This window comes from Mastigoproctus giganteus, chromosome 5, assembly GCF_048544385.1.
Source record: "Mastigoproctus giganteus isolate SK-2022 chromosome 5, ASM4854438v1, whole genome shotgun sequence".
NCBI lineage: Eukaryota > Metazoa > Arthropoda > Arachnida > Uropygi > Thelyphonidae > Mastigoproctus > Mastigoproctus giganteus.
This window is the reverse complement of record NC_143579.1, coordinates 180135507-180162203: the sequence shown is the minus strand read 5'-3', so window position 1 is coordinate 180162203 and position 26697 is coordinate 180135507. Positions and strand designations below refer to the sequence as shown.

General features: G+C 39.8%; 1 protein-coding gene across 1 annotated transcript in view; it reads left to right on the top strand.

Moving 5' to 3' along the window:
• The first annotated feature begins 20889 nt into the window (after positions 1–20889).
• Positions 20890–26697, top strand: part of LOC150085885 (uncharacterized) — a 166482-nt gene continuing 160674 nt past the window's right edge. The window contains exon 1 of the mRNA XM_090374728.1: positions 20890–21092. Within this exon, the coding sequence (XP_090230854.1) occupies positions 20924–21092 (169 nt within the window). The 5' untranslated portion in view covers positions 20890–20923. The remainder of the gene's footprint in view (positions 21093–26697) is intronic.

Genomic DNA, 26697 nt, shown 5'->3' with positions numbered 1-26697 from the left:
AATGAAGGGGAGATTCGGGTGCGGTTTCAGTACTGCGGGTATGAGTTTAATAGAGTAGAGACTCCACACAAGACTAGTTCAGCCATTTGTCGAGGTATTCATAAGTTATTTTATACATACAAAATATTTCATCTTTAAATGATATCATGTTTTCACTCTGAATTTACGTACTGTACATTAAAATTTTGCAAACACTTATAAAAAGGTACGAAGTTTTCTTTAATGTGTAATTAAAATATTTCGATCGTGTGATGAACAACTCATGACCTCTATGCAATTTATAGAACATTGAATTTTTAGCAATTGCTTGCTGAATATGTTAAACACACTATACACACAACATGGAAGTACATTTTATTTAATGGTGATCAAAAAATTTTACAATAACTCTCAGTGACTTTCTTCTTCAAGAAAAAAAAAAAAAAATGCTTTCAGTACTTCAAAAAATTTTAATATTCGATCTATCGTTCGGTATAAACTGAACCAGTGAGTTTTTGAATGCAGTAATAATTTGTTTTATACAGCTTCTAAGGAACAAAATTCTCATAATTACAAAGTTGAACTAGTAATACTTGGAGAATTATAGTCTTCTGGTTATCCAAATAGCAATCAGAAATAAGGAAAAAAAATCTTTACAAAGGGAGGCAAGTTATCGATATGAAGAAGTTTATCTCATTTGTGAGGCACTAGTAATGAAAATAACATCGCATCCTTGAGCTAAATAAACGGAGATCGAAAGTGTCCGGCCACAAAATGCAGATTGTCTGTCTATGTGGAATCCAGCTTTTTAGCCCACAGGAGGGCACTCTGCAGGATCGCACAGCGGTACTCTTAAACTCTAAACCACTCAGAGCGCTTGTAGATAGAAGAGAAGAGAAGGAAGGGATTGAAATATGCCCAGCTATGTGATCCCTTATTTTCATAAAATCAGTTCTTGGTGATCTTACGCGCATAAGCGATTATTCTAGAACTAGAAATGTGAATGATTTTTATAAAGTCGTATTTGGCAGATCTAGCTAGAAAATGAATTACTGTAAACGGTGATGATAAAAACTTGTGGCTAAAATTAAGTTTAAAATTTCGGATAACCAGGACATTTGTCTCCTAAAAAGAGATTTTTGGAAAACCAGAACATTTCTAGGAAAAAATTCAGGAAAGTGTGGTCGCCTTAACTTAAAGAATACCTTGGTGGCAAACGTTTTTCTGAAGATGCAGAAGTTAAAAATGAATGAACGATCTTTATTATTCACTAAAGGAAGTATGTACAGTAATTTAGTACATAATACAAGTCACGGCGAGATATAAGGGGCAGGGTCGTGCCAACCCAACGGTGCAAAGTACCACAAGTACAACTGTACCACAATGGCAAAATGTAAAAAGGCAGCGCGGTAATTATTATTATTTTATTTTTATGCATAAAGATTTATTACATTTTATAATATTGTAACTGTTTAATATCAGTATATTTTAATGTATGGTTGTTTATTTTCAGCAAACATTTTTATGAGCCACAATTAAAACAAAACTCAAAATGTTATCCACATAAATGCTAATTGTAAATGAAACCGAGTTTTAAAAATTACTTAATTTTTCTCTTTATTAAAAAGGAGCAGCAAAAAAAATAAAAAAAAGTTCGCACCACAGCGGTAATACACCCTGGAACTGCCCTGGCTAAGGGCTTGCAATAGAAAACATGTTATGTTTATATTCCAGCACGATCACTAGACCAGAGAAATTTACAATTGATCATTTTTAGGATAAATACAATCATTAACTGTATTTAGCAATCACGTAGGCTCGAACTATGGTCAACTCAAAAGCGTGTGCTATTGTATTCCCACGCTAGCCAGTGGGTTAATCATTCCTTCAAATGATGTAGGTAACAGACTACGACAGCAACCCACGAAGGTTTGCACAATGGATTTCCAGAATTATAATGCTTTTATGGTTATTTTGAAAAAAGAAAAGCTATGTACAGGCCAATTTCCTGCTTATTTATTTATTTATTATTTTTTTTCATTACTTTGCGACCATATCTGCACTTCTAAATTTGGAATGCAAATCACAACACTTTCTATAACTGGAAACGTGTAAATTTAAGAAAGGATTATTGCAAACACTTAGATGAAATAAATAAATTATAAAACTGAGGACAGTGCAAAATTACCATATCGCTGGATCTGCAACTATGTACCCTCGCAGTTAGCACAGTTGGTAGAATCGCCGTCCTTTCCGCACCGGGTGGAAAAAACCCTAACTCGAATCACATTGGTGAAGTAAGGAATTTATGAGCCTTTTTCACAAAGTGGCTGAATTAGTTAGTCTTATTTTATTTGACTGCACGTCTACTCTCGCAAAAAACTTTCCTTTTTATAAATTACACACCAAGCAGACCCGATCGTATCCAGAAGTTGCTTCAGGTTACACACCAACAGATCACTACTGCAAACAGCTCGTTTCCAACTCATTCCACAGCTGTTCAATCGCGTTGAGACCCGGTGAGTTGGCTAGGTCTATGAAGTATGGTAAAGTCACTTTGTGCCATGGCGCAAAGGTCTATGAAGTATGGTAAAGTCACTTTGTGCCATGGCGCATTATTTCATGCTGGAAGTAACCATTACCAGATGAATAAGCTGTGAAGCAATTAGAAACAAGTTTTATCCTTTGCAGAGAACAATTTTATTATCCATAGTTTGAGCATGACCTACAGTGTCGACTCCTGCCTTACAAGTATTAGATGGAGTTTTGCCCTTAGACCTACATTTGATCTTTAAAGGATTGTCTTTCAGGTTAAAGAAGCAAATCCCGACAGAATTTATGGGAATCACTATTGACTGACAGCAGGATATAAAGCGTGAAAAAAAGAGAATCTGGAATGAATTGTTGAATGAGCGGCAGACTCGCTGGGACATAACCTCTTTGGGATTGGTGATAAGATGCTTCTTCCCGGAAGTGACTTTTCTTCATGATAAAAAAAGTACAGTCATGGCTTTCATCGATCTATACACGTCTTACTTGATCACAGGACACGGATCATTAAATCAGCAACTCTTCAGGTTCAAGTTGGCTACCACAGATTTATGTGTTTGCGGTGAGACAGTTGGGATCACGTACTATATTCATGTACTAACTACGAGGATCAGAGAAGAACTCTCGCAAATTATTGTGTTCTACAGCCTGGCTAGGAATCTTTGCTTATCCAGAATGCTGAGATTTTTCAGGCATTTCAAACTTTTGCCAGAGAAGTTTTTGATAAAAGACGGCAGCTGTTATCTACATGTCATCTTCTTCTGGATCATCTGGGATCAGGATCACTACCTCATAATTGTTCTCATGGTCTTGAAATGGGACCTCAATTAAGAATTTATTTGATACTGATCGTAACCTCATTTTTTTTTTTTTTGTTCAGTTATATAATGTATAACTGAACAAAAAAAAAAAAAAAAAAGTTTTCTTCCCCCTCGGGAGTGGGCCCCCAGGGGGACCTGGCCCCTTTCCACATCAGGTAGAAAAGGCCCGAGTTTGAATTCCGTCAATAACGCGAGAAACTTTTATGGGTTTTTTTCACAACGTGGCTGAGTAAGTCGGTCTCAGGCAAGGACTGCGTGGTTTTTTCCCCACCTAGAAACTCAGGTTTTTCATCAAGCAAAGAGGCAAATCGAAAACAGAATAAACACATACACACGGTGGGATCCAGTGAAGTTGTCCGCTGCTTTATCCTATCCATGCCTCATTATGCGTTCCAATATACACCTTTGTACACCAGTGTTTGCGCGCTGTAATTTAACTGGTTGTGGCCACTGTTAGACAGCACAATTCCTTTCACCCTCTGTTACCTCCTCTCCCATCAACAAGTTGTCTCCGGTCAAGGGACTGTCATTGGCTGGATGATTCTGTATGTTGGCACACTCTCGTTCTAGTCAGTGCTGTGCGTGAATATTCCAGTAATGTGACAGTTGTACCAGTACATCTAGTGCCGGCTATCATATTGCACTTACTCCTATTCTCTCGCTGAATTGCGCACACACTGTTTCTCAGGTTTCTGACTAGCTGCGTGAATGTGTAATAGTCTCTGACGGCACAATGAATTCCTTGGATGATGCAATGTCCCTAATAAACTGGCCATTTAGTGTATAAAATATGTAGCAGAGATCATTATGCTAAAACTAGAGAGTTGATGACAGGACAATCCACTCTCGATGTATTATCATTTTTCTCTCTACTTTTAATGTAGTGGCCATCCGGTAGGGTTTAAGTTTGGCGCTGACCCTTTATCAGTGGATTTCACAGGATGACTTTTTTTTTTGTCTTTTTAATATACGCAGAGCGAGTGTTCTTCATCGATATGAAATATCTCCCCCCACCTTCTTATTCATTTTTAAGGATGAAAAAAATCAAAAACACTTAAAAGTCGCCAAAAATAACTGCACACAGAAGTTTCGGGCCGACGGTTTCGGGAAGCAAACTGATTGCGTCGCATATGTTTTTTCATATGCTGGAGCGCAATTAACTCACCACAAGTCAAAAGATGTGGGCAACCACGATGCCCACATCTTATGACCGGATTTACCACGTTGCAGTGACGCGACTTCGCATCCCTGGAAGTCGTAGGGTACATGGCTAACAAAATTCTTGCAGAAGGGCCCATGCCAGCTTTTTTTTTTTTTTTTTTTTTTAAGTATCTAAAAATCTGCAGTAGAGTCCCATACTGTCCAAATCTGAATCTGGCACTGAGTGCGGATCAAGCTGTCGTAAGTGTATGTTTAAAATGAACTTTAAGAAATTAATTTCAAGTATATAAATATTTTCTTTTTTCAAGCAGTGTAGTCTGACTACACTGCTCGACAAAGTTACCAGAACACGTATAAAACGTGGTGTAACTCGTGCAGCTTGCGATGAAGCAGAACAAAATTTGGTATGGTGGTGTACCATAGAATAATGATAAAATGAGGAGACAGCGAGAAACGTCGAACAGGTATAAAGGACATTTATAGGGATTGTATAAGAATACCAAAAATGTCATATTACAGAAGTCGATACAAGATGTTCGAAAATATGACATCAGTACGGCGTATGATCCCCTCTAACGGTTAAACAGGCCTGACAGCTGTGAACCATTCACGATATAAGGGTGTCTCTGAGATTCTGTAGCAACAAATCCCATTCTTCCACCAACACAGATGTTACTTTACCAAGTGACCGAAGAGTTAGCTGTCGGCGTAAAACGCGATGACCAAGGGTGTCCCATATATGTTCGATTAGATTCAAGTCTGTTGATCGTGCTGGCCACGGCAGTTGTCGGATATCTTCAGTTTCAAGGTATTCCTCCACCACTTGAGCTCTATGTGCAGTGGCGTTGTCATGCATGAAAAGAAAATTTTGGCCAATCGCACCTCTAAAAGGTCGCACATAAGTTTCTCGGTATTCTTCCCCCTCGTAGAATTCCACCCGATGTTACCTGCATGGTTTCACCCGGGCCTCTGCTCAACCTTCCTGTTGACAGGTCACGGGCCCTTTAATGACAACTTGCCACGCTAGGACTGCTCCAAGATACAAACTGTACTTGTGGAGACAGAGAAAGCTGGGAGTATCTTATGTACCAGTGCCCCATATATGAGGACCTGCGTGGTATCTTCACAACGCGACTGAGGTTTATACGACAACGAAACGACAGGAACACCATCTCTTGGATTCAAAGGATGAATATCTAATCCTGACCAAATTTGCCTAGGACCTCTTCGCAAGAAGAACCCGGAATGTGATCAGGAACTGAGAAAGCAAATTTATTGAAGAGAACGGCATGAGCCGAACCCCCACAAAGACATGACATCCAAAGGGACATTGAGTTTTACCCCAACAATGACCAATTCTCCTGAACACTCAGTTTACAGGACGGGACCCAGGTCCCATGAGTGATCCAACACGACTGCTGACTAAGCACAAGATGCACCGATGACAAGTTCAATGAACTCTACAACCCAGGATGGGAATACTGGGTTGGTTTTTTTTTTTTTTTTTTTTTTTGGTAGTTGTTGGCGCATAGGCTTCTGTGGCCATAATGCACCTCCCAAGGTTTTTGCAGTACTTTGATCCAAGCCCGAGGCGGGAATCGAACCCGCGACCTTTGGGTTGCCGCAGGTGGCTTCCCCCCTGCCTCCAGGCTGCAAAGTCTCCAGGGCCGGCAAACAACACCCATCAGAACCTACACTAAAACATACACACATACATTTACACACACTTGCCGGCTATAAATAAACTACAGAAGATACAGCGGTATATAGGGGGAACCCTGGAGGCCGCAATCATTACACGAATACCTTGTACCTTGTACCTTTGGGTTGCCAGGCAGGCACTTTACCCACCCAGCTAGCCCGTTCGGCATACTGGGTTATATTCCCAGTATTCCCATCCTGGAATGTATCCCACAAATGACTCGGGATACATCTCACAGAAGACCATTATAAAGAGTGGACCCATGGAAATCACGGCCGGGACACTGTCCCAGATATAGCCATTACTGGACTGCTAAATAGCAACGTCATCGGAGATACCTTAGCTCCAGCAACCGATGCGACGACTTGACGTGACAACCTGACCCAGTCTAACCTGGACAGACAAACAACCACGACTGTGACTGCAGCGCAGTGCTGACACTTCGCCGTTGGCGATCCGGGCTGGGCATCTTGCCTGACCCGCATTCACACCTCTTCACCTGGCGGCAGGGGGAGTGACGGTATCACTGTCTCCCCCATCGCAACTCCCCTCTTCCCTCCTGGTGGGGCATAAGCATGCCCCACTACAAATTGGAGTTGTCTTCTTATTGACCTCATACTTCTTCCTTTTCCCCCAAGTCTTCAGTCTCCCCCCACTCTATCTTATGCGAGCCCTACACGTCGAAATTTAACCATCTCCAAATCACTATTCGCCCATAATTTCGGTCTTTCTAAATCCTAGCGTTATCTTCTTATGCGATCCATCACATTTTCATTTTCTATAGGTCCTAGCCACTGAAATCTCACGAAATTAGGTGGCAGGCCCTGACAGAATAAATCTTTAACTATTGGGTACCTGGTCTGCCTCCACGGGGAGAAGTGCGAGCAACGTTGGACCTCAGTAGGGGTCCAGCGGCTAATTGTCCAGAAGAACAACGGTACACGACACTACACATATCCCATCCAATACCCATACACTTTTAAATCTCTGGTCTTTCCAGTGAACTGAAACAACCACAATGAAAGCAACGTGGCGATGGGGGAAAATCCCTGGTGTCGCTTGATACTAAATACCACTTTACCTCTGCACAGTTACGGATCCCTATCAAAAACATGGAGGGGGGCGGCCACTGATCATTGTTCCGCCCCACATGCGAACACCGCCTCCACCATAAGTGCCAGTTTCTCGTGGCTATCCCACTGAGCAAGCCAAAAAACGGGAATGAAGTGATGTGGTCTCAACCAGTGTTTTTAAAAGCATGAATAATTTTCGGTCCTGTAAGGTGGTAGATTGATTTATATTCGATATTCGATAATCTGTTCGCAGGCTAAAATGTAACTCAGAGAGCAGAACTGTACCCCATTTGTCAGGGCTCCGCTCCAGACGAGAACACCGCATTCCTTCTTGTCTCCAGACAAGATAACGTCTAGAATCTGTTTGTAGGCTAAAACTAATCAGTAAACAGATCTATACCCCTCTGTCAGGGCTCCAAGTCACATGTTCATGGCACCAATTTCGACGAGCTCTGCGGTAGTTTTGGGTTAATGGAATTATTATTATTATTATATTAGGGTTACCCGTAATTGATTACATAAGCCCGTATTTGTGTCTGTAAATTGTGTGTCTTCTCTGGTCTATTTGCCTGTTTTGCTGGACGAAAAAACCCTTGCTATTTACGCATGAAACCGACTAACAGCTACGGAGTGAGAAAAGCCCATTAGAGTAGTTCCTCGCGTGATCGACGGGTTCGGACCCGGGGTTTTTCCACCTCCTGGGGCTAATGGGATATAAGCCATTGGCTTCCTTGCTTGAATTGGGCCTTCCTAACACAGTCAGGTTGGAAGTGTTTTCACCTCTGGTCGCAGAGATAGTTGATAACAGGAAATCAGAGGTTTCTAAAAACACTGGTTGAGGCCAACATCACTTCATTCCCGTTTTTTGGCTTGCTCAGTAGGATAGCCACGTCTCCAGTACTCAGGATGGCAAGTCATCGTTGTTTAGATGATTCTATGAAATGGCGGGCCGTTGAACGACTTGAAGCCAGGCAGTCGCAGGCGACACATTGGCTTAATGTGTCACGCAATGTCGTCTACGCACTATGGAAGCAGTTTCAGGAGACAGGAAACATTACCAGAAGAGCTGGCCAAGGTCACCTGAGGACTACTTCAACTAGAACACACTGCTATCTGGCTATAACAGCAAGGTTTCCGTCTTGCTGTTATAGCCAGATAGCAGTGTGTTCTAGTTGAAGTAGTCCTCAGGTGACCTTGGCCAGCTCTTCTGGTAATGTTTCCTGTCTCCTGAAACTGCTTCCATAGTGCGTAGACGACATTGCGTGACACATTAAGCCAATGTGTCGCCTGCGACTGCCTGGCTTCAAGTCGTTCAACGGCCCGCCATTTCATAGAATCATCTAAACAACGATGACTTGCCATCCTGAGTACTGGAGACGTGGCTATCCCACTGAGCAAGCCAAAAAACGGGAATGAAGTGATGTTGGCCTCAACCAGTGTTTTTAAAAGCATGAATAATTTTCGGTCCTGTAAGGTGGTAGATTGATTTATATTCGATATTCGGAATTTGCAGGTCAGGATGCCTATTATATCAAATATTCGCCTTCGACGACACTGTTCACAATAAAATATTCATGAAAAACAGTTTGTTCTGTTAATTTTGTCGAGCAGGTACTGTACTTAAAGTTAATAATATGGGTTGAAATTATCTAATGACGTAAGTATGACGTAAATCGAGCATTTCTTTAATAAATTTGCTTAATTACTGCTAAGTACTAGGAACAATAATATTCATCACGGCGACATGGCCGGGAGTTAAAAAAACAAAACAAAAAACACTATGTAGCAGGCACGCGGGCTCGAAACAGAGTCAATCAAAGCGTATATACTATTCGGCTGGTCTGCTATTTCCTGTACTCCTACCGAGATAGTAGTTTTCGACAAAGGAGTTTATTTAGGCAATTTCGTAAATAAAAATTAATCTAGTTAAATGTCTTGAACGTTTAAGTCAAGAACGGTAATGTCTTAAATGTTTAAGACATTACCGACATGGATACGCTCTTTTTAGTGTGCGTGATGCAACTCTACAACGAATAAATTCATAAACGGAACGAATGCGACGAAGAGTTGTCTTATTTGGTACGGTTTTTTTTTTTTTTTAATACTGTATTTATTACGGAACGTTTCGTGGCATTAGGGGATGAAAAGTCTGTTTCCGGTGATAACATGCAACCATCGCTCAAGGTAAATTGATTCGTTGGTGTTATGGCCCATCACACCGGCACACTATGTACAGGCCTAAAACGGTGTATATTGTCTGTACAGAGAGAAGGAAAAAATCTTTATTGCAACAAGAGAAAAAACTGTTCACGGGCCAATTTTTTTTATGATTTCTGAGTTGAAAAATCAGGAAGTGGCGGAACTACTATATTGTCATTGAAGACACCAAGATGGACTAACTCACAGTAATCTAACTAGCGGCGGTATAGTTTACGGCTAAAGCCTCATGTTACGTAAATAGTTTAACTAATGTACAAGTTAGTGCATTTGCATCATTTCTGTACATAATCAACTACATAAGTAGTTATAAATTGACATCATTAAGTATATTGGCTCCTCATCAGTGGGTGGGCAGGTATAAACTATACCGTAATCTAAATTACTCCACACCATCAGGCATCTCTCATATTGTGGATTTATACTTTGCAACTGGGTTGTCATCATTACAACACCTGTGTACCTGCATGATATCCGCTGATAATAAGTAAATAAATATTCTGTTTATACTCCGGCACGACAACCAAGTCAGTAGAGTTTACAATAAATCGTCAGTACAAATATTTATCGTATTTAGTAGTCACGGGCTTGAACCCCAGTCCACTCAAAGAACGCGTGCTATGCACTCTCGCTCCTGACCACTGGGCTACGTCAGGCTAAGTAACAATACTGTAGTCTTCTCCTATGGTAAAGAGGAAGTGCAATACCATGGAAACTCGTTGTAAAGGTATTCACAATATCAGATATGCTTAATGATGCCAATTTATAACTACTTATGTAGTTGGCTATGTACAGAAATGATCCAAATGCACTAACCTGTACATTAGTCTAACTAGCGGCTTATTTCTTCAAACTGCGTGGCCTGCGGCACGTAGGCTGCTCCAAGTGTTAAGTCCCCTGCCACCCGGAGCTAAACTTCGATTGCAAATACCCGTTTTCAGTACCATGATTTTTATTTATTGCTTTCTTATGACTCTTTATGTATCTTCCTCAATATTTAACCATGTAATAAAAATGTTATTAGTGTCATACTAGGAACAATAACAGAGATTACATATATGGGAATCCTTGAGTTCAGCATTAGCACATGATGCAAGAAAGCAAGCTTATATAGCTTAGCAAAAAAAAAAAAAAAAAAAAAAAACACACAAACACCCTTCTCATTTCACCCATCCATTCGCTCCAAATGTTTCTCTAGTTCTGCCTTGAATTTGAATTTGCTTAAGCTATCAACTTCTACATTGATAGATGGAAGTTTGTTCCAGCAATCAATTACCCGCTGGCTAAAGGCAAGCTTCCGCACATCTATCCTTCAACTGTCTTTCCTCAATTTCAATTTATGCCCTCTCAGGCGATTATTATGAGCATGAGGAAGAATTCCATTAGCACTGAGCATGCTCAAACCATTCAAGGCTTAATACACCTCAATCAGATCATCTTGCAGGTGCCAAAGTCTCCAGACACTGCAATTTGCAAAATGTAAGCCTTTCTTCGTAAGAGCAATCCTTTGTTCCATTCGCTAATCTTGATGCCCTTCTCTGTACTTGTTCCAGCAGCTCTACAACCTTCTTAAAATGAGGTCTCCAGACCTGTATACAGTACTCAATGTGTCGCCTGACCATTTCCTTATACAAGGGGATAATCACCTCTTTATCCCTGCTAGAAAAATTCCTGTATATCATTGACAAGACACCACGAGCTACTCTTGCAGACCGTCTGCGCTGCTCAGAAAACTTCATATCAGCCTGCACAATTACCCTCAGGTCCTTTTCACTCTTTAGCACTGTCAGTGTAGTACCATACAGTTGATACGTTACTCTGGGGTTACTGCTTCCCATATGCAGTACTTTACATATGTATAAGTTAAACTTCAGTTGCCACATTTCAGCCCATCTGCTCAACTTTTCTAGAACCTGTTGCAGCAGCATGCTGTCATCAGTTTCATTAACAACCTTGCCGACCTTCGTATCGTCTGCAAACTTGGACAGCAGCCTGATATGCCATCATCAATATCATGAATGAATACAGAAAACACAATGGACCCAACACTGCACCCCGGAGGACTCCACTAATAACATCAGTCCACGAAAAGCAATGTCCATTAATTACCACTCTGTCTTCCCCCACTCAAACACCCTTTTATCCATAGCAACAGTCTTCAGTGTGCAACAGTATCAAAAGCCTTTCTAAGATCCAAATATATGATATCAAAATTATTCTTTGCATCCAGTTCCTTTGTGACTACATCATAGTATCCAATCAAATTGGTCAGACAAGACGTCCCCTTAACAAACCCACGCTGTGTCCAAGCTATAACTGAAGTGTTGTCTAGATGCTCCTGCAATGCTTCTTTAACCAGTGCCGCCATTAATTTTGCTGGAACAGAAGTTAAACTAAAAGGTCTGTAATTATCTGTCTCCCCTTTGATCCTCCTTTGTGGATTGGAGTCACATTTGCACATCTCCATGGGTACCTCCCTTGAGTCCGAGGAAGTTCTCATAATTATGGCTAGGAGTTTGCTTACTTCCTTTGCTGCCTCCTTTATTATATAACTGGATCCATTCCACCCACCGCAGGTGCCTTTCTTATGTTTAAATTCAACAATTTCTCCTCCACTTTACTCTCAGTTATTACAAAATTATCTAGCTTACTGCCAGAGTTTAATACACCTCTGGCATTCCTCTCCCTGAATAACTCCTCACGTGTGAATGTAGATGCAAAATATTCATTTAGTTTGTTAGCTACCTGTGTAGGATCATCAACAGTTGAATCATCAATATCAAGTGGACCCATCTGATTCATCCCCTTCCTTCTAGAGTTTACATAAGTAAAGAACTCTTTGCTGTTTTTCTTTGCATCCTTTGCCAAAATTTCTCGTAATCTGCCTTTGCCTGCCTAACCCCATTGTGACTTGGTTACAGACCAACTTACATCTATCATAGGCTTCTGTGTCACCAGTTAATTTATATGTATCCCATGCATTTTTCTTCTCTGTCACATATCTAATTAGTTCATCTGACATCCATTTAAGCCTAAACCTTGAACAATATTTCTTAGTTAGTATGAAAAGCTTAGTAGCTTCCAAGATTAATTTTTTGAGTGTTTCCCCTTTTCAATTTGTTGTTTGTAATGTCTTCAGTTGGGTCCACCGTATAGAATTTAAATACTGTCTCAGACCACCGTAGTCACCTTTACGAAAGCAAAAACCCTTCCCTTTACCCCTGATGGTAGTTACCTCTTTGAGTAAATTCACTTCAGCAGACTGATCACTACCACCTAGTGGTTCCTTTATCTGCAGACTGTTAATGCATGAAGAATCACTACTGATAATCAGATCAACAGTATTACTTCCTCTAATTGTCTCCCAAATATGCTGCTGTAGTAAACAATCATCCAATAAATCTGCAAACGCCTTCATAATGTGTGAGTGACCAACCCACAAATTCCAGTCAATCTGTGGGAAATTAAAATCCCCAATTATAAGACATTCTGATTTACTGGCTCACTATTTCTCTGCACAATTGCTCATTATACTCATTAAGCATATAACACACACCTACTCTCATTTTTCCTTTCCCAGTGCTTATGTCACATAAAACAGACTGAACATTGCATTGTTCCCCAACATCAATTGGATGCACTTCCTTAGATTTTGTGTTTCTTAACTAACAGCATAACCCCCTCCTCCCTTCCTGTCCTGTCTATCCTTTCTGTACACATCGTACTCCCCATATTCCAATTCTGCACTGCTTATGTCTGTGTGACACCACGTCTCTGATATCCCAACAATATCTGCCCTTGATGATAACCAGCACTTCAAGCTCATCAAATTTATTAACTACACTCCTAGCATTGGTTTACATGCAAGTATACATGTACCTGTTTCTACTCTTAGTTACCATAACACAGCCCATATATTTACTTGTTCCACTGACTCCCAGCAGTCCTGGAAATCCCCATTGTCTTGTTTTCCAGGCTGCTGCTCAATTGCATCAACAGAAGCAGTGCAAGAATCACTTTCCCCTATGCCAGCGGCTACTGTTAATATAATACTCCATGTATCCCCCCAAGCTAGAAGTTTTCCGACCCACCTAACTCTATCAAATCACACCCAAGGATTTCCTTGCAATCCACTGTATCGTTAATGTTAGCATCATTGTAGTCAGTCATATATACTGTGTATTAATTGTATTTAATGTGTTTGTCGTATGAGTAGCCTCAGTGTCAAGAAAATTCACCAGGAAATCTGCCAAATGGCTCCCATCTACTTGTACATCGTATAGGACTTTCCCCATCAACCTTGACATTTAGAGGAGCAAGCCATCTAAAAGATTTTTAGAAGGGAGAAAATGAAGAAAGGTGACATCCGGAGAGCATGATAGAAAGATAAAAAAAGAGGCTCCCCCCCAAGTTATAGGATTAAATAAACTAAAAGGGTGTATAGATGAAAAAGAGGGCAGAGAGAAAGAAAGGGCCACCCATCAGGAAGGGTTACAGGCAGTCAGCCAGCCACTCTTGTGGTGTGCTAGCAGCAGGTATCTATTGCTAGGCAGGAGTTAACAGTGGGGTGGGTCGCAGAGCTAGACTATTGCACACTTCATGTGACAGCTGTGTGAAAGAGCGTGTGCGCTGTAAAACTGGCAATGCTAGCCAGGTGCTAACGCCGTGCAGTATAACTTCGCCCTTCGCGGAACGAAAGAGTCACTCGTCACCCCATTAGGAAAACACCTTGTTCAATACTGTGACTGTGCTGAGATTCAGAAGACGCATAACAGCAAAATCTACCTATAACCACTATTACTAGTAAATAGGTAGGTTTTGCTTTAATTTTAATTTCTGATTTTAGCAATTATATTTACATGTTGTATTGATTTATTGTTCTTATTCTGTGTTAATAACACAGACTAAGAGCAATCAGTGATATGCTGATTTAGCTTTGTTATATTTGGGATGTGTCATGCACCACCGTGGATACAGAGTAATAGCCAGAGAATTCCTCATATCCAGATAGAAATCGAATATATATATATGGGAGCTCGTGCGACGGGTGCTTCCATATCGGAAATGGCACGTCTTTTAGGGTGCTCACAGCAAACTGTGGTAGGATATAGAAAGAATAGTGTCGAACGGATCAAACCACCTCCCTCCAACAGAACTACGAAGGATTAGCAAGATGGATAGTTCATGGTAAGCGAAAGGTGCTACGTCGTACGGGCTCAGCGGCAGGTCAGTGTGCGACAGTTGACATCACAATACAAATGGGAAATGCAAGAACAATATCACAAATGACGATGCGCCGCACACTCAAGACGTATGGGGGTTCCACAGCAGACGACCCATGAGATGCCCTCTCCGCATCGCTGATCATCGTTGACGGCGAATTGGGTGGTGCCAACAACAAGCTGATTGGACACTTGAAGACTGAAAACAAGTGTGCTTGTCGGATGAGTCCAAATACCTTGTGCAACACGCCGACGGACGCCTTCGTGTGTGGTGCAAACACCACCAAAACACGGACCAATCGTGATGGTGTCTACTGTCCAAGGCAGGTCGCGGTTGTTGCTTAATATAGGGAATGTTTTGCTGGCAAGAACTAAGATCCCTGCTTTAGTTCCATGGCTTCTGGCTTAGTGCCGTGAAAGGTTTTGTAAAGTCTGGTATCTGCGTGTATCTTTGCACCTTACAATAAAGATCATATTTTATTTTTTCCCGGACAGAAACCGGATCTTCCAAGACGATAACGCATCATATCATCGGTCCGTGCTGAGCAAGAGGTTCGAGGAACATAGTGAAGATACTCATCTTGATTGGCCTTCAAATTCGCCTGACCTCAACCCAATTGAACACCTGAACGGGAAGTGAAGCATATGGACGCGCAATTATCATCTATTCTGAGCAGGCAGCATGGCTGCAGATTCCTATGGACCGGACGTCTATAGACATCTAGTGGAGTCAATACCTAGGCGAATAGCGGCTATTATCCGCGCGAACGGTGGCCCAACACGGTATTAGTCAGGTGATCATAATTCAGTGATCACCTCATTAGGTGTATATGCAAAGTAGCAGGTACCAGTTAAATGCAGAGCCAATGGTATTTTTGATGTGGGAGGCTAAGAAATCGGGAGCTCCATAATGTTTCTCTTACTGGGTTTGCCATATCCTTACAAATATACATAATCCTTATTCCTACTAATATTTGTGTTTCCGCCTTAGGATTAAATTATTATTTTAAATTACTGTATATACAGGGTGAGGAAGAGGGCCCATTGCATCTGGGATCTCAGAGAGATTGATAACTTACCGCAAACTGTAAGTTTAACGTTATCCCAATTTGTTATGTATAAGATTCTTAAATTATCAGAGTAACAACTGGCATTTTGGCTAGTTACAAATATTACAATCTCCTGCGATCCCCAGAAAGACGATCATCGTTGTTGAAGACAAGACGGCATTGGTTTGAGAATATTGCGCAAACATGCTGCAATTTTTTTTTCTTTGTAGTAGTAGAAGTAATAATAGAGGCATGTGATGTAAGAGAGCAAGCTTCATCATCTTCAGCCCTTTTCAATACACTGCAGGATGAAAGCCTCTCCAGCAACTTTCCACTTCCTTCTGTTTTGTGCAATGGCCATCCATTTACTACCCACAAACTCATGAATTTCATCTATCCATCTCCGCTGTTATCTTCCAGGTTTTCTTCTAGCTCCTCTTGGGTACCATTCTGTTATTTTCTTAGTCTATCTTTCATCATGTCTTCGAGCTATGTGCCCTGCCCAAGACCATTTTAGTTCTTTAGTTTTGATAAGAATGCCCTTTACTCGAGTTTGCTGCCTAATCCTAATCCTCTTCTTATCTAACAGTCTGATTTCCAATATAATTCGTTCCATTCTTCGCTGTGTAGTTCTCAGCTTCTTTTTCATTCTTTGGGTGAGTGCCCAGTTTCACTTCCATAAGTCATGGTGAGGAGTATACATTGGTTAATTATTTTACGTTTCAGACAAACTGGGATAGTGCTCTTCAGTATGTAACTATATTTCCTGAATGCTATCCATCCAAAATTTATTCTTCTCTTGACTTCCAGCCATTTGTCATTATTACAGCTAATAACTTGTCCCAGATAAGTATATGACTCCACCTTTTCAATTACTGCTTCTTCAATGATTATATCCCTTTCTGTGGCATACTTGTTCATCATTACTTTTGTTTTAGCCATATTCATCTTTAGTCCAAAATCCTTACTAACTGTGCATAACTGATTAAGATTTTCCTCTAATTCTTTGGGATCGTGGCTTATGATCACAATGTTATCTGCAAATCGTAAATGGTTTAGGTACTCTACATTCACATTGACTCCTTTCTGCAACCAGTCTGATATTCTGAAAGTTTACTCAAGGGCAGCAGTAAACAGCTTCGGAGATATTGTGTCTCCTTGTTGAATTCCTTTCTCGATTTTAAATTTCCTATTCTCTTTGTCTAGTCTAATAAAGGAGGTAGCATTCTCATATATTTTGTTCAAAATCATAATATATGGGGTATATATATGTCTTGTCTTTCCAGTGCCCGAAACACTGTCTTATGCTGTATGGAGTCAAATGCCTTTTCATAATCCACAAATGCCAGGCATAATAGTGTTTTATATTCATTTCCTTTCTCCATTAACTGTGATATTACGTGAAGGTGATCCATAGTTGAGAATCCTCTACAGCTTGCTCTTTCGGTTGATTCTCATCAAGTATTCTTTCTAATCTGTTAGTAATGACCCTTGTGAACAACTTGTTGATGTGCGATAACAAGCTAATTGGTCTATAATTTCCAATTTATCTCCAGGTATTTAAGGATGTGTCGTTTAAGTCTCACTATTACTGACGAAGGAGGAAGACACCTCCGAAAGCTCTAGTAGTGTTTTTTATCGTCCTTTTATCGCTTTTATATTTATATTTTAATGCATTTTAACCTTTTTTACTTTTGTTATAGTTTAGGTTTTTGTAAATAATTAAAAGTTTTTTGCAAATATTATTTTACAGTCTTTTCTATCATTTTATTTTATTTTATTTCATTATTCAATCAGTCATAAACGGTTGGTGTGTGTGTTTAAAATTGGTGGTAATTTATCTCCTTTCGTATACAGCAAAACTATGATTACATTATTCCAGCAAAACTATGTTTGAATTATTCCACTGTTTAGGCGTCACACGTTTTCTAATGCACTTTGTGAAGAGCCTTGCCAGTTTTTGTGTTATGTCTCTTTCTACAAGAGCAAGCTTATGTAGAATAATCCAAAAAAAAAAAAAAAAAAAAATTCACAAATCCATTCACTCTAAACGTTTGTCCAGTTCCTCCTTGAATTTATTTAAGGTATCAACATTCAAAACTACAGATGGAAGTTTGTTCCAGCAATCAACTATCCGCTGAAGGCAGATTTCTGCACATCTATTCTACAACTGCCTTTCCTCAATTTGCATTTATGCCCCCTCAGGTTCTTAATCTGAGCAGGAGGAAGAATCTCGTCAGCATTGAGCCTACTCAACCCATCCAGAGCCTTTTACACCTCAATCACATCAACTCGCAGGTGCCTACTCTCCAGACGCTGAAATTTGCAGAACTTATGCCTTTCTGGGTAAGAGGACCTTTTTCGTTCCCCTCACCAATCTTGTTGACCTTCTCTGTACTCGCTCAAACAACTCTACATCTTTCCTAAAATGAGGCCTCCAGACCTGTACGCAGTACTCAAAGCATGGCCTGACCATTTCCTTATACAAAGGGATAATCACCTCATTTTCCATACTAGCAAAATTCCTGTATACCACTGACAATACCCCATTACCTGCTCTGACAGCCTGTCTGCACTGATCAGAAAATTTCATATCTGATACACAATTACTCCAAGGTCTTTTTCACTTTTCTGTCACCTTTTACCAAAGTCTTTTTCACTTTTCTAAGCATAGTACCATACAGTTGGTACGATTCTCTGGGGTTACTTCTACCCGTATGCAGTACTTTGCATTTGTCAATGTTAAACTTCAGTTGCCGCTTTTCAGCCAAACTTTTCTAGATCCTGTTGAAGTAGCACACTGCCACTACTCTCATTAACAACCCTGAAAATCTTTATATCTGCAAACTTGGACATTAAGCCTGATATACTTTCATCAATATCATTAATAAATATGCAAAACAACAGTGGGCCCAACAACGCAACCTGGGGAACTCCACTAATAACATTAGTCCACGAAAAACAGATCCATTGATTACTACTCTCTCTCTCTCTTCTTCCAATCAACTACCCTTTTATCCATTGTAGCAACTTGCCCTTAATACCATACTGGTCCAATTTGTACAGTAGTTATCCATGCGTAACAGTATCAAAAGCTTTCCTGATATCCAAGTATATGATATCTAAATTATTTTTTGCATCCAGTTCCTTTGTAACCACATCATAGTATCCAATCAAATTAGTCAGCAAGACTTCCCCTTAACAAAACCATGCTGTGTTTGAAATATTACTGAAGTCTTGTCTAGATGATCCTGCAATGAATCTTTAACCAGTGAATCCATTATTTTCCCCGGAATAGAAGTTAAAATAACAGGTCTGCAATTATTCGTGTTACCCTTTGATCCCTCTGTGAATTTAGGATACATTTTCACATCTCCAGCCCATAGGGACTTCCCCTGAGCCCAAGAATGCTCTCATAATTATGGCTAAAGGTTTTCTTACTTCCTTTGCCGCCTCCATTAATATAACTGGATAGATCCCATCCACCCCAGGTGCTTTTCTTATGTTTAACTTCAACAATTTCTCCTTCACTTTGCTCTCAGTTATTACAAAATCATTAAGCTCCCTGTTAGAGTTAAATAAGCTTCTGTCCTCCACTTCCCTGCAGAATTCCTCATGTGTGAATGTAGATGCAAAATACTCATTCAGTTTATCAGCTGTCTGAGCAGGATCATCAACAGTCGAATTATCGGTATAAAATGGACCAATCCGATTCATTCCCTTCATTCTGAAGTTTATATAAGTAAAGAAGTCCTTGCTGTTTTTCTTAGCATCCTTTGCCAAAGATTTCTCGTAATCTCCCTTCGCTTGCCTAACCTCCTTTGTGACTTGATTATAAACTATCTTATATCTACCATAGGCTTCTGTGTCGCCTAATAATTTATATGCATCCCATGCATTTTTCTTCTCTGTCACGAGTTTCATTAGTTCATCTGACATCCGTTGAGGCCTAAATCTTGAACAATACAAATTTGTATTTCCTAGTTGGAACAAAAAGCCTAGTAGCTTCCAAGATTACGTCCTTGAATGCTTCCCATTTAGAATTTGCTGTTGCTAACATTATTACCGCAAAACTGTGCTTATCTCATTTCGTGACCACGATGCCATCGCAAGCACTTTACACTCTCACTACTAATGAATAACTGAGCCCATCGACTTGGCGCGGCGGCTACTATGCACGTATGAACATGTCTCAACATGCAGCAACAAGCAGCTTCCTGTGATTCATTGTTGCGTCATATTGCAAAACTTTCCTAGTACCCTTTGTATTTCCTAGTTGGAACAAAAAGCCTAGTAGCTTCCAAGATTACGTCCTTGAATGCTTCCCATTTAGAATTTGCTGTTGCTAACATCATCAATTGGTCCCACTGTACAGAATTTAAAAACTGTCTGAGACTACTGTAGTCACCTTTATGAAAGCAAAACACTTCCCTTTACCCCTTATGGTAGTGATATCTTTAAGTAAATCCCACATTGTATCTTACTAAATCTTATTGTTTGGTAAGACAATACACTGTAGTCAAATGGGCTTGAAAGTTTTCTCGCACTGAAACCCAGAATTTCGGGAGGGTATGTGAACCCCCGAGAGCAACACTATGGTTTCTTTCTCCTCTCACTGTGAATGTAAGAAATTCTGGAATTGCATTTTCAAAAAGCAGAATTCGTGGCTCTGCTTCTTACCGCCAATCAAGAACAGTAAATATACACATTTTCGATGTTTATCCACATGTACCTTGTTAAATTTTGTGGGGAGTAAATTCAACGATAATGTGTCTGTATTTTTCTTGGAGTATGTTTTAATAGTGATTTAATTTAGTAAATTCATGAGAAGTGTTTTCCCCAATCGGCACATGCCTAGGTCAGTGAATGCATGCCAACAAGCTGACAGTGAATAGATTCTTATTTGTTTTATCCGGCTTATACGGGATTAAATGAAGGCTCGGGCTACAACCAGACAACCTGAAGACTCAGGTTACTTCGTAGTGTCGCTATCGATACAGGTGTTCCCAGGAAATTTATTACAAGTCACAGTAAGAAAGGTCATCACTACCGCCGTATAAATAGTGCAGATACAACTACCGCTATCTCAGTTGCTTCGTAAACGAGAATGGAGACAAGACAGACATGGCGCGTTACCCGATCGGAATCAATGGAAAGCTGGCTGGTCGCGTTTGCTTGTTTCTGTCTCAGCTGTATCACTGTCGGCCTGCAGAGATCAGCCGGGGTTATGTTTGTGTCGGTAGTCAACATCTATGGCGTGGCACGAGAGCAGGCTTCGTGGCCGTTTTCTCTCGGAGGATCCATCATGTGTTTGCTCGGTAAGTAGTTCTGCTATTTTTAGTCGCGCATCACGGAAGTTCTACGTTGTATTAGCGTCACTGGAAAAATAGGGTTAGCGACACTTCTCGAAAGGCGTTTTCAAAAGGGAGCCTCTCTTACGATTTTTTAGGAAGGCATGATGAAACTGGAAGACTCCGTTCTGTGTTATCGTTGCCATTCCAATCTACTTTTCAGTGAACACAACTGGCCCAATCAGAAAAATCAACAGCTTCTGCAGGTGTTAAAAATACCTACTTTAAAATCTATATAAAGTAATAATATTATTATGTCGCTCCGTCCGGAACGCTCTTTGATCTTGAATAACTCAAAAGACCAAACAAACGTTTGACCTGATTCCTTTTGCAATAGGTTTTATTTAGCAGAAAAATTGAGGGGAAAAAAAAAATTTCCTACCGGTTTTCAAATCTAGAGAATTGATTTGGCTCCCAGTAAAGCTAACTTGCGTTTACTTCGAAGAGAAGACGATTTCTTAGCTTTTGTCATCACAATCAACAAATCTCACGGTCACACTTTCAACAAAGTTGGTTTTTTTGCTAACGGACAACTTTGACTCAGTTTACAGGTCCCGATAATTTTTGTGCAAAGGACGATATAGTCATAGATGTAAAAAATTACAAATTGCATTTTACCCGAGTCCGTCCCACTGACACCTTAGCTAGTAGCGAGGGATCCAAAGGAAAAGCTTTTGTAATTACTTCGATATTAATCTTTACTTCTGTGAAACAGTTTTCGCTTTTCGCGAAATATTCGCCATGGGTATTACAGTTAAAATATATCTGATAATTCTGCATTCTTATTATGAATTGCAGGATTATTCAGTAGTAACTGAAGACCAATTTACAAGCATTTTTATTTTTAGTCAGCGACAGACATCAATCGAAGAATGTCAATTAAATGTAATTACAATAATGGGCAATTAAACTGAAAGCAAATATTTCATTTAGTACTTTTGAATATTAAGAACCCAATACACAACTTATACCAAAGAATAAATGCCCCAAATTATGAGTATTGTACCAACATAGTTAGGGATGTTCTAATAACTTAAAGAGTTAGTTTGAAATGGTAGTTGGGAACCAGGTGATAGGGTGCTGAGCATTTCTACTTTCCCATATATACATACAAAGATTCCTAAATTAATGAAGCATAATTTAAATTATGCTAAGAATAGAAGTAAAACTGGTAACGTACCATAAAACGGAAGACCAGTAAAAATGCATTTAAACAATCCTAAAACCATTTTTTAAACAAGTGGAAAACATTTGCAAATTTAAAAAAATTGTATGCAAGCGGTTGCTGGGGCAGAACAACAACAGCACTGACCACCAGAGAGGCAGCTTTGCAACGATGGTTGCATCTTTTCTAGTAAAGGGTAACCTCCTGAATCTAACAACCTTGGCACCTGATCTTTGCGGAGCTCAGAATTTGCAGTATTCCTGGTAGTGATCATTATCATTATTATTGGCCATAGGGTGCAAGGAAGCTTGAAGCTTGTGCTGCACCAGCCAAAAAAAAATTCGAGTTACTCTGAGAGAGAGAGAGAGAGAGAGAGAGAGAGAGAGAGAGAGAGAGAAAAGTAGAAAGGAATCACCAAGAAAGAAGAATGATGATATCCAGCTCCGGGCCCTAGGTGTGCCAAGCCCATACCAGATGAAGAGAAAATATTTCTTTACTGCAATTTATTGCAGGCTAAACAGTACTGCAGACCGTGCAAAAAAGAAGAAATTTATATTTTTTTAATAATTAAAAATATTTAAACAATTTACTTTGTATTTTATAAAAATATAAACAACTTACTGGTGCAAGTAGAACAGTGAACTCTTGCTACATATTAGTTTCCCTGTCATTTCAGCAAATTACATCTCGTGATATTAAAACAATGCCTATAAAATTATAAAAAAGGTTTTTAGTACGCTAGACAGAATAAGTGTAATTATAATGATGCCATATTACTTTTACTCATACGTTCTTGTATATAATGTATATATTCATCACGTAACTTAAAACTAATTCAGATTTATGCACCATGTGCGTGCATCTCTTCATGAAGTCCGGTTCACTTTCTGACATTTGTTGGACGGGATAAAGGGGGAGCCCTCTCGCAATTATATCCATTTCGTGTCTTTGAGTGAATTTTGCACAGGAACTGTGATATGGTGAGCCAGGATAATAAGGCAGAATAATAACAAAGATTATTAAATATTAATATTTAAACATTGTGTTTTGTTAAAACTTCTTTTCATAAATGGGAGTTTAACTACCATCCCCTCTCAAAATACAATGGTTCGAAGAATCTTCACTGATTAATCGTGGTGTCTTTACTACGAGTGGGATCATCTCCCCAGCAGAATATTGTAAAACACTAAAATTATTTTTTATGGGTTGTTTTGAGTGATATTCAAGTGTAACAAGTTCCTACAGACATTTTTCTAACCTCAGGGGCTCACATCTGGTGAGTATGGGCCTGGCAAACCCAGGGGCCTGAGCTGGATATCATCATTCTTCTTTTTCTTGATGATTCCTTTCTACCTCTCTCTCTCAGAGTAACTTGGGATATTTTTTTTTTTTTTTTGGCTGGTGCAGCATAAGCCTCAGGCTTCCTTGCACCATATGAATAATAATAATAATAATAATAATGTGAACTGGTTGCCAAGTTCTAGTACGTTAGTAATGGCATGTCTGAGCTTTATTTCTCTCTCACGCCAAACCCGAAAAACATACGTCACTCTGTGGCATATAAATAGAATGACAACGTGTCACCAAGAATTATATTTCGTAAACAGTTCCTAGAGAACATGCATATGATATAGAAATGATATTGCACACGCGCAGACCGCTTCTATGGCGAATGAAGGTTCAGTGTAGTGGTTTTCAAAGTGGTACCGATCGATGCACACGAGAAGCATCATTTAAGCTCACCTGTAAAGGACGGGTTTGCACTTAAAACAGTTCGTAGGAGAGTAATTAAATTTGGAATTCACCAGAAAAAAAAAAAAAAAAAATTCCAAAATAACATCGCCAGAAGAAAGTGTGGCATGAGCATCGGACAAGTTACTGAAGGCTTTGCTTCGCATTTCTCCATCATTTTCAACAACGTACTCGAAGCGAAAGACAATATTTTTGACAGTAGCAGGTAAGGCATCTGGCGCGACGTTGCTTATATGCTGCTTAATGCTGGCTTTCAAAACCCGACAACGAGCGAGCGTTTGAACGTTAAGCATGAGCTTTTAGACAGCACCATAGCCCAAACTCAAAAGGAGGGGGGTTAAAATCTGGCGAATCTGACGGAAACTAGTGCTAAAACTGCGGTTTAACACTCTTTACTTGAAGAAATGAGTCTTTAGAGCCTGTTCTAAAGATTTTTGCACCATTCAAGTTGTGCAATGGTGAAGCTAATAAGAAGCAAATGACAACATCCATTCACATAACAAATAACAGGATCTGTTCGGAGTTTTCTTCAAAAAAAGTATGAACTGATCATAAATTCAGTAGTAAATCCACAACATTCGGTGACTACTGTGATACCGCGTGGTTTTGCTTTTCCCATATTGTGAATCTATGTGCATTGATATCACCATGCAAATAAAAATGCGCTTCGTCCATCATTAAGATGTTCCATGAATATAAATCACCGGATTGCATAGCTACAAGAGCAACTAACGCTACGAGGTGGAGTATCCTATGTCTAACCACAATTAGCACACGCATTTGAGTCGACCGTGGTTCTAGTCTACGTGATTTCTAAATAACAAAAAGTGAGCAGTAAATCAAAAAACTGTAGCTGAGCGGTCAAATACTTAGGTACTGTAGTACACGCGTTTGGGTTTACCGTAGTTATGTGTTTGTTTGTTATTTGGTTTTTAGGAGCATTAGCAACTAAGGCCATATTGCTCCGGGATATGCGGTGGTCATTCCCTGACCTTTCCGCTAATAAGTGCGGTGGTCATTCCCTGACCTTTCCACCACCAAATACGGAGACCTTTCCGCATTCTCCGTATTTGGTGGTGACGGGCTCGAACCCCGGTCTAATCAAGAAGCGTGTGCTACGCACTGCTGCTCCTTCCCATCTGGCTACGGAGGCGCCACCGTAGTTATAGCCCACATGACTACTATACAAATGTATAAGGCGATGTTCTTGCATTTTATCTGTCTTTAGCTATCTTGTTTTATCAGTTCAATCATTTTAAGTGTATATTTTATTTATCAATTTATTGAAAATAGTGATTTTCCTAAACATAGTTCACATTTTAATACGAATTAAAGTACAGTAATATTTAATTCAGTCCAGTCTATAGAACTTGAAGTATGTATATATATCTTATGACCGGCCACAGGGAGCATAAAAATCAGTGTGGCTTTCGGTAAAACAGATCTGCTTTTGATTGATAACTAAAGCAGAATCAAACATCAGAAATGGTTTTGTCAGAAATGACCACCTAATTATGGTAAGTTTGAACTTAGAAAAGGCTTTTGATACAACATGGCGTTTCGGTATTCTATGGGATCTTCACACCTTTGGACTACGAGGTTTATTCAAAGCTTTCTCCAAGGCAGAACCTTTCAGATTCGTTATCAAATCCATATACAGGAGGAAGACGTTCCCCACGGATCTATTTTGAGTCCTACTCTATTTTTAATTAAAATAAACAACATCATCCATGATATTCCAAGCACAGTTGAATTATATCACTATGCAGACGACCTCATGATCTCGTGCCAAGGGAAAAATATGAATTATATCGAGAGACAGCTTCAGATCTCAATTAACAAAATAGAGCTGTGGATGTCTCGCAATGGCTACCGCTTATCAGTACAAAAATCAAACGGTATTCATTTCTGTAAAAAGCGTAAGATCCACCCCGAGCCTGAATTACAACTTAAAATTTTTACCATACCTCTTTCCAGTAGTATCAGATTTCTTGGTCTAATCCTGGACAATAAATTAAACTTCATACAGCACAGCACATCACATATCTGAGAAACATTTGCTTAAAAAAAATTGAATATCCTCATAGTACTATCTTCATTCACGTGGGATGCTGACCGATACACTCTGCTTCGATTATACCGGGTTTTAATTAGATCTCGCTTGGATTACGGAGCTCCAATCTATGACTCGGCCAGGAAACGTGTACTACTTCGGCTAGACACTATCCATCACAGTGCTCTAAGGATTGCTTTAGGAGCATTCAGAACATCCCCTGTACATAGCCTATATATAGAGGCGCACGAACCTCCACTCCATCTTCGGAGGAAAATGTTGCTACTGAACTATGCAGAAAAAATACGGAGTCTTCCCTTTCATCCTACCTGGCCATACTTATTCGAGCCCCAATGGACCACCTTTTATGACAACAAACCTAATGAAAACAAGCCAATTGGAATAAGGCTACTACAGTTAATAGAATGCTGGAACTTACATATAGATAATATCTTTCAGGACACAAACACTTATGAACCTCCATGGTCTAGTTACATACCGTTCTAATCTCTCTTTCCAACAATGGAGGAAAAAACAGGCAGCAGATCCCACCATCAGGAAACTCCATGCTGCTCATGTAGCTAAAAATTCTCATATATATA